At 33.8% G+C, this 8,723-nt stretch overlaps 1 protein-coding gene across 2 annotated transcripts; it reads left to right on the forward strand.

The window, feature by feature from the left end:
• LOC105170902 (protein TRAUCO) lies at window positions 1,534-6,188 on the forward strand. Of its 2 annotated transcripts, none has more exons than XM_011091826.2 (3): window positions 1,534-2,659; window positions 4,751-4,990; window positions 5,878-6,188. In XM_011091826.2, the coding sequence occupies exons 1-3, from the start codon at window positions 1,549-1,551 to the stop codon at window positions 5,970-5,972; spliced, it is 1,446 nt and encodes a 481-aa protein (XP_011090128.2). In that variant the 5' UTR covers window positions 1,534-1,548; the 3' UTR covers window positions 5,973-6,188. The 2 variants fall into 2 exon arrangements, with proteins under 2 accessions (XP_011090128.2, XP_020552440.1); XM_020696781.1 differs by having other exon boundaries at window positions 4,751-4,841; window positions 5,878-6,016.

Raw genomic sequence — 8,723 nt, forward strand, 5'->3', positions numbered from 1 at the left:
AAAGGAGACAATGTCGTCATGCTTGTAGCGAGGAAAATTCTAGCCTGGACCTGGTTCAACCAAACCTGAATCAATCATACAGCAAGTGCAATACACTTGCGTGATTAGTGTACAGTTTATAGAAAGTGACCAATCGCATAGCAAATATATCATGTTTGCTCTGTGATTGGTTTGATTCGGTCAAACCTGGTCCAAGCTAGAATTCTTTTTTTTTTCTTTTGTAGCGATTGTCCTTTTGATTATTACAATACCGTAATAACTTAAACACAGACGCCTATATATCTCTACAGATTAATATATATATATATATATATATCGGTTCTTATTTAGTCAGCAATAGCAAATTGAAAATACTTCTATATATAAACAAATATGTCGCCCTGTTATTACAACGCTGTACTGCACTTTTCTTGTTGATCAAGACCTTCAACTTTCATGAATGCTTATTGGTTACTCTCATACTATACCAAATTTAGTAGCCAAATTGTGCAACTAACTCTTAGCCCATGTTTACTTGGATTGGTTGGGCCAAATATCCCGTTCCGTTCGACTCATTTAGTTGTTTACTCTTCTTTCAGGGTTCATTTGGTCCAAGTAAGAGGTAAAGGAAAATAAAAAGGGAAAGAATGATAATTTTCTTTCAAATTGTTTAGTATGATTAGAAGAAAAGTAAATTTCAAATTATTATTTTTTGTTTGGTATGAGGAAAGCAGATTGAAAAAAAAATATATTTTTATAATTTTACTGAATAACCCTTCTATTCGTTTTGTATTAAAAAATAAATAAATTAATATTATACTGAAATAATTTTAGTATATAAAAAATTTAAGAACCTTATTGATAAAAATATTTATCATATAAGAATAAGAACATTTTTTATTAATAAAAATATTCATCAAAATGAGCATTGTTAATTTATTTTAAATTATTTAATTTAAAAAATGAAAATTAATAACAATGTTTCAACTAATGAATTCGGGTTCAAACATCACTGTATTTGTTGATACCAAAAACAACTTTGGAGAAAAATTATATATGAATATATAAGGGTAATAGAGTAAATAAAAATAAAAATTGTACTTTTTTATCTTTTTGACTTTATACTTCCATTTTTCTGTCCAATTCTAAATATTATACTTCAAAGGGGTTTCATATATATCGAGTATTACTTTTACCTCCATCTATTTCCATAACCAAACACCAAATTATCTTCTACAAATTCATTTTTACTTCCACTTTTTTATACTCTCATTTTTCACCCCTAGCAAACACACTCTTAGCTACCCTAGGGTTAGATGAGTTATTTGGGACAAAAACCTGATTCGTATCTGGCCTATAGATTCTGGATTGTTTATCAACGAAAACTCCAATATGCCCCTTCTTTTATACTTATTTTCATCTTTACCGTGCCATTGCAATTAATGGGAAAATAATTTAAAAGTAGTAAACTGTTGATGGGCTTTATTGGGCCACTCCGGCCCAAGTTCGAACTGCTTAGATGGGCTTTTGTGGGCCGAACGAAGTCTTCTACCTATTCATGCCTTATATATGGTGTCCTGGTTTCTTCATGAATGCCTTTACTCTCCTTCAATGGATGACGCCAGTGCAGTCTCTACTCCGCCACCAACCACCAGCACCGTGGAAGGTGGTGGCGTTGGTACAGCCCCCGTCTTAACCACTGTCAATGGGCCCGAATTGCCTAAACCGGAGGCTAATCACGTCAATGGGATCAAGGAAGAGGCCGAGGCCGCTGCTTCTGAAGAGCTTTCCTCCGAAGATACCTCCGTCTATGGTACCCCACAAGCTCCGGACGCCGACCAAATTTCCCCAAATCTTCCCCCGGAAACAGATGGGGACGAAGAAGAAGAAGGGGAAGAAGAGCGCCCTCCGAAGAAGCAAAAGCAGCTCTCCGACTTGCCGAAAACGGAACCTGACGAACCTGGAATGACCGAATTGCCCTCCCCTGCCAACGCAATTGCTGATTTATCCCAGAATGGAAAGGCCCCCGCGACGAAATCAAGCAAGAAATCGAAGAAGAAGAACAAAGATGTGTGGACTACCACGTCCAGGAAGGGAAAGAAAAAGACAAAGCACGCCTCCAACAACAATCATAATTCCAAGAATGCCACCAACGGCGATACTGACGATAAAGTGTTTGTTTCCCCAGTTCCCAGATTTCCGGACAAAAACGACGACAGCCCGGACCTAAAAATCTGCCTCTCAAAGGCTTACAAGGCGGAAAAGGTCGAATTGAGCGATGATAGACTGACTGCAGGCAGCTCAAAGGGTTATAGAATGGTGAGAGCAACTCGAGGAGTCACCGAGGGTGCTTGGTATTTCGAGATTAAAGTGGTGCATTTGGGTGAAACGGGACATACAAGGCTGGGCTGGTCAACTGATAAAGGTGACTTGCAAGCGCCCGTAGGATATGATGCGAATAGTTTCGGGTATAGGGATATTGATGGGAGTAAGGTGCACAAAGCATTGAGGGAAAAGTATGGGGAGGAAGGGTACAAAGAAGGTGATGTTATTGGGTTTTACATTAATTTGCCGGATGGAGGGTCTTATGCCCCTGATCCTCCGCGCTTGGTTTGGTATAAAGGGCAGCGGTATGTTTGTGCTCCAGATGCCAGGGAGGATCCCGCGAAAGTTGTGCCTGGTGAGTGCTCTTTTGTTTTTTCTCGATTTTGGCTGTTATAATGCCTATTAATGTTCCACCCTTATTTTTTCGTGTCTTGATGAGTTTGATTACAGGTGTACTGTTCATATACGAAATTCAGATTCTTCTATGATTGATGTAAACTTGATTTCTTGTTGGAAGGTTTGCTTTATGCCTGGTTATACTTGATTATGCAGGTCCTTTTCAATAGGTTTCAATATAAGAACTTTAGCTTATGGGAATAAATCAAATTACTCAACTGTATATGAATTTTTATTGCTGAAAGAAAGATTAGTTCCACTATTCCTGATGTTTATGTATGGGGCTTTCTTAAATCTGCTTTTAATAATGGGTTAGAGTCATTGCTGCTGTAGTCTGATTTCAATGTTGAGCGAATGTATATTTGCAGTGTTCTTGTGCTCTCTTTCACCACATTATTCTAGGTGTAAAGCTGGCATGTGGTGAATGCTATCTCTTTTTAATATTAGGTGTAAAAATATCTGGATTTCATTTTCTGGCAAGTACATCAACTTATTTAGTCTTTGTTCCTGTTATATTGCTTAACAATTCCTCATTTAGTTGGTTATTTTTTGGAATTAGTTTATCCACATCCAAAGTCTTACTTTCAAGTTAATGCATCTTTTTCTTTAATTTTTTTAGTTTTATTAAATCAGTGATTAAGTGTATGCAATCACTTTGGAGAAAATGTTGTTTGGACCTGAAAAAACCTTCAAACAGGTTGCAAAGGTTTTGTGCTTGATATATGATCTTGATAATGCTATCTGATTAACAACCAAGATTGACCATATTTTTTGGTGTCGACTCTACCAGCTGTGGGTACATGTACACTCGTTAAGTTTAGCAATATTGGCATGCTTTGAAGTTGATGAATCGTACAATTCACCTCAAGCATTATCATAGTTTTGAACATGAGTACTTCTCTTGTAGTAGTTAAGGATGGGTGACCAATATGTTGAGTGAGATAAAGAGGAGCTAATGTGTCATACCAATTTATAACTCCCTTTAAGTCAGATACTTTCAATGGTTGGACTGTGCTCCCTTCATTTGTTCAAGCCAAGGAAAGATTTTTTGTTTGTTTTGTTCGTTTTTGGGTGGGGGAGTGGTTGGGGTCTGGGTATGTTTGCTTTTTAAACAAATAACAGGAAAGAAACACTTACTCAGATATATTGTTTATACTTGTCAATTGTCATAATTTTTCACAAGTGAAGTCCTCACTTTTGAATTTTTTTTAAAATCAACTATCAGAATACCTGTTGCAATGACATTATTGATACTGGAATGCTCACCTAGACAGCAACTAAAAAACCTTCAGTGAATTCGTCTATCCAAAATCCAGCTAGATAAGTTTCTGATGAATGCAAATTAGTAATTCAAGTTGCCACATACTGATTATTAACTGGTTGACATGACTCAGGTTTGTGTATATATGCCTGCACAAAAGTTACCATTTATCCATTTTCCTTTAACCATATTTCCCAGAAATCTTCACAGGAGACAAAGTTCTATGTTGCTAATACAGTATTGGTATATTATGGAAAGAATTAGAAAGGTATGGCCCATTTATACTCATGTAGTAGTTAAAAATACAGAACGTGTGTGGTTGTGTGGGAATGAATGTTCATACTACTGAACTTGCTGGGTTAAACTGATGGCCATCATGCCGATCTCGTAGGACAAGATTAAACTAAGGTTTGATTCCAATCTCGTAGAATATGATTCATTTGAGCATGTCTTGGATGACAGCCCAGCTTGGAAGTTAATAGGGGATTAGTGAGTTTGCTTGTAGAAGGAGAACCCAATAAGCAGAAACCAACTACTTTAATTGTTTTTCTATTCAAGAACATGGAGTAAAGCCACTAAGGACAGCTTTGGGTTTTTTGTTGAACAGAGTAGAATAAGCATCTATTGCTCCCTTATTTGGTTTCCTTCCTCTGGAATTTTGAGATGAAGTTATTTTTGCATTTACTTATAGTTTCATATTATCCATAGAAACTCTGTCTCTTTGAACTTATGTACATGTGATTCTACTGCTGAGAGACCTATTCATTGCATTGTACTTGTGGTTTGCAGGAAGTGAGATATCATTCTTCAGAAACGGAATATGCCAGGGGGTTGCGTTCAAAGATCTTTATGGCGGTCGCTACTACCCTGCCGCTTCTATGTACACTCTTCCGAACCAACCGAATTGTGTTGTTAAGTTCAATTTTGGTCCTGATTTTGAGGCATTTCCTGATGATTTTGGTGGGCGCCCTGTCCCAAGACCTATGATTGAAGTTCCATATCAAAGTTATGATGGCAGAGTTGAGAACGGTGTGTCCAGTGAGAAGAAACAATAGCTATTAAATTTGTCACCGTACTTATGAATTACATAGGAACAAACAAGGATGTTAAGTTAGATTTGCCCTGTATTTTGGTTGCTGTTGTTGACACGACTGACATATGAACTGTCATCTTACTTGTACTTCACGTAACTTTCTTTCCTGTTTCCCCTTGAGAGTGGATGAAAGAAGGAAGTAGCTGTAGTTGAGCAAAGTGAAAACGCAGGTGTTATATAACCCCCAAGAATTGGAGAAGGCTGCTTTGTTGAGTTAGATTTGGTTCTCTAGTAGACCATTGATTGATTAATGGGACATAGATTCAAAAAGATGTTGAGTTGGTCAAATTATTTAGTTCTTCTTGTAAACCTACAGAGCTGCTGCTGTAATGCTCAGGCGTTAACATTCCTTTCAATCTTTTCCTCATTTATCAATCATTCTATTTGTTTCGATTGTTTTCTTATGTATCTCCTCACATTTTTCTTAATGCTTGCCATTTGGTTGGAGACTGCCAGAAATCTGTTATTGTTTTCTACGTTCATTTTCTTCTCTTTTAGTTTCTTTCATTGTAATTGTCACCTGGACTCTGACATAGGAGAATGGGTTTTCTTTTGGTTTGTTTTGCCCTAGTAGTGGATGAATGTGAGCATATCATAAACAACATGGGAAGTTGGTATCAGTGCCATTCTCTAGGTTGGGGCATTAGAAACAGAGAGGGAATGTAAAAGCTTGATGACTGTGTATGTGACTGAGTACTAATAACACTATTGTATGCCTTCTTTTGCTCCCACTGTAAATATTTGAAGTTTGCCTCTTTTATTGGCTTAGGGATAAAAGGGGAGGGGATGCTTCTGTTGATAGAAACTTTCTTTGTGGTGACAGGTAGTCAATGGAATATCACCAGGATGTGCCCTATGTTCAAAGTGGTAAAAGAGTACGATGGTAAAATTGTGAAAGCTGCTGAAATGGTTGGTTAAGCTTGAGAAAAGCACTCAGGTTGGTATGTTTCACTTATGAAAAACTACATGTCTATATGGCCTACTCTATATGTGTCATTATGTTAATGATTCTCAATGATGGAGCAATTGCTGAATCATGTTTTGGTTTCAAGAACAATATGCTCTTCTTAGAAACTGTTGTATAGTTCAAACCTCCTATCAATGTTTATAATAGCATTATGGTATGTGTCCTAACTTCTAGGAGTAATGCGTTGCTTGTTGCATTCTCTATTCGGTATATGTGCATTTTGCTTTAAATTCCATCGGGAGTAGTTACAAAATTCTCTAAAGTTTGTCATATTGTAATTACATCCCTTGCAATTTTTTTCGTTTCACAGTTAGAACTCCTATGATTTAATATCTTATAAAATACTAAATATCTTAAACATTTAATGGCACTTTAACCATAAGCATGCTAGTTAAAATCCTAATTCAAGCCCTTAATACTATATCTAGATCTAAATATAAATTTTATTTTTTTTCTCATTAATTCTGAATAGCACATAGCAGCGTTGAGTGTGGTTCTTCCATATAAATAGTTGATCGAATGTTCAGTGAGCACAACAACAGCTTTGCAGTGTTGCTAGTTTTAAAATTTAAAATGATGTTAAAAAAATAAAATGTATTCTAAGTAGAAATAATTTTAATTCAAGTAATTTAGAATGCAATTATTGAGGGAAGTTGGTAAAGATGAGATAAATCTCATAGCTATATGTGTAAATATAATATGAAAGGATAGTTTTGATGATGTTGGTTTAACTAGTAGTTGAGATTTTATATAAGATGACAACAATTTAAGGCAACGTTGATGTAACTTTTAGAAAGTTTTGGCAGTGAAACCTGTATTTGGACAAAACCGCAAGGAGGTTTATGTAATTATTAACACTTTGAGTTATAGTAAAGTTGGACTCCATTCATTTTATATGCCCATGTTAGCAAATTCTGTCAAGGAAGTAACAATAGAGAGATCTAATTGTTAGACAATGACAAATGTTAGGTACTGAATGTAATTTTTAAAATTTGAGTAGGTGTTCTGGTAATTAGACTAAACCTTAAGATATGTTATTGTAATTATCATCCCTTTTCTAATTACCTTATTCTCTATTTTAAAATGTCACTTTACTTTTTACCATAATTAAAATTGCAACAAACAATAATTCATTTTATACATGAAAAAACAAATGCAAAATATATGAAAAATATATATGTAGCTCTAATTTACGGGTTAGTTATGCACGGACCCCTTGAGGTCTGGTCATATTACAACTCCCCCCTTGGTTTTGGAAAATTACATGCAAATTCCTTGTTAGTATCTGTGGGTCAAAATATGTAGTTGGGATTAGACAATGAAATAAAAAGAAAGAAAAAGAAATCAGATAAAGAAAAATAAGTTAATTCTTTAATTTGACATGAAATGGTCGGTCAATTATTGAGTAAAATTTATTTTGTTACTCGAGTTTTGTCATTAATGCTGCTTTAATACCTAATTAACAACAAATGACTCAATTGGTACCTGAGTTTTAACATTGCTATCACTTTGATATCCAATTGATATTTTTTATTTATTTTTTCTATTATCTTTTTGGGAAATGAACATTTTTACCCTTAGATATTAAATAAAAAAATAATAAATACACCAAAATTTGCATAAATATCAGTCAATGTAATTTGTCTTATCTTTAGCCATTTTACTTTCTTTTTTGTATTTGGTTTACAAAATTGTTATATATTTATTATTTGGGTAAATTACATTTTGTTATCCAAATTATGCTCATTTTTTATACTTTGGCATCTAAACTTTTTTGTGTGTCAACTTACCATCTCAACTATACGAAATTTGCACTTTGCCATATATGAGGGTTTTTTTGTTGATTCTTTTGTTGAAAAACATCAAATGTTATGTATATGTGAAAAATATGATATCACATAATCCTTATATATCACATATGCACTGCATGTGATTGTTTTTGACAAAAAAATTGGTTGAAAAACAGTTATAAATGTCAAAGTGCAAAATTTCGTAAAGTTGGGATGGCAAGTTGACACAAAAAAAAGTTTAGATGCCAAAGTAAAAAACGATGATAGTTCGGATGGCAAAGTGTAATTAACTCTTATTATTTTGGTATTTTTACTATTATTTCTCAATATTTATAAAAAGCTCATTATTAGATAACTTATATTAATAGTCGAGCATGTCCATTCATGAAATGGATTTAAAGCAGTAAGTTTGTTATAATATAATAAAGATATAGAATATAATTAATATTCATCAAACGAAGTATTTGTTTGCATTTAATCGAGACGTTAAAATTTGATTGAAAAAACTTTAATTTGATTCAAGAGTTTAAATTTTTAGATTTATAAATTTTCAAACTTGTCTACCGATTAAGTCATTTGCAATTACTTGTGTACTAAAGTGACATTAAGGGAAAAACTCATGTACCAAAATAAGTTTGACTCGTTAATTATATGAATTACTATTTCAACTTTTTTCAAATTATCATTTAAAAATTACATTTTTTCAATTTATTTAATTGATTAGCTTTATATTAATATGGTCATTTTTTTGTTAACTAGTTAAAACTAAAAACTATTTATCTTTAAACAAACTTATTTATTTGATTAATTATATATTAATTTATAGTCGAGTTATAGTTTTATTTATCAATTAGTTAAAGAGTAAAATTGCAATTTTCACTCCTTTTATTTTATTTTCTTGGCCAAAACCAA

This window comes from Sesamum indicum, linkage group LG9 (assembly GCF_000512975.1).
Source record: "Sesamum indicum cultivar Zhongzhi No. 13 linkage group LG9, S_indicum_v1.0, whole genome shotgun sequence".
NCBI classification, from domain to species: domain Eukaryota; kingdom Viridiplantae; phylum Streptophyta; class Magnoliopsida; order Lamiales; family Pedaliaceae; genus Sesamum; species Sesamum indicum.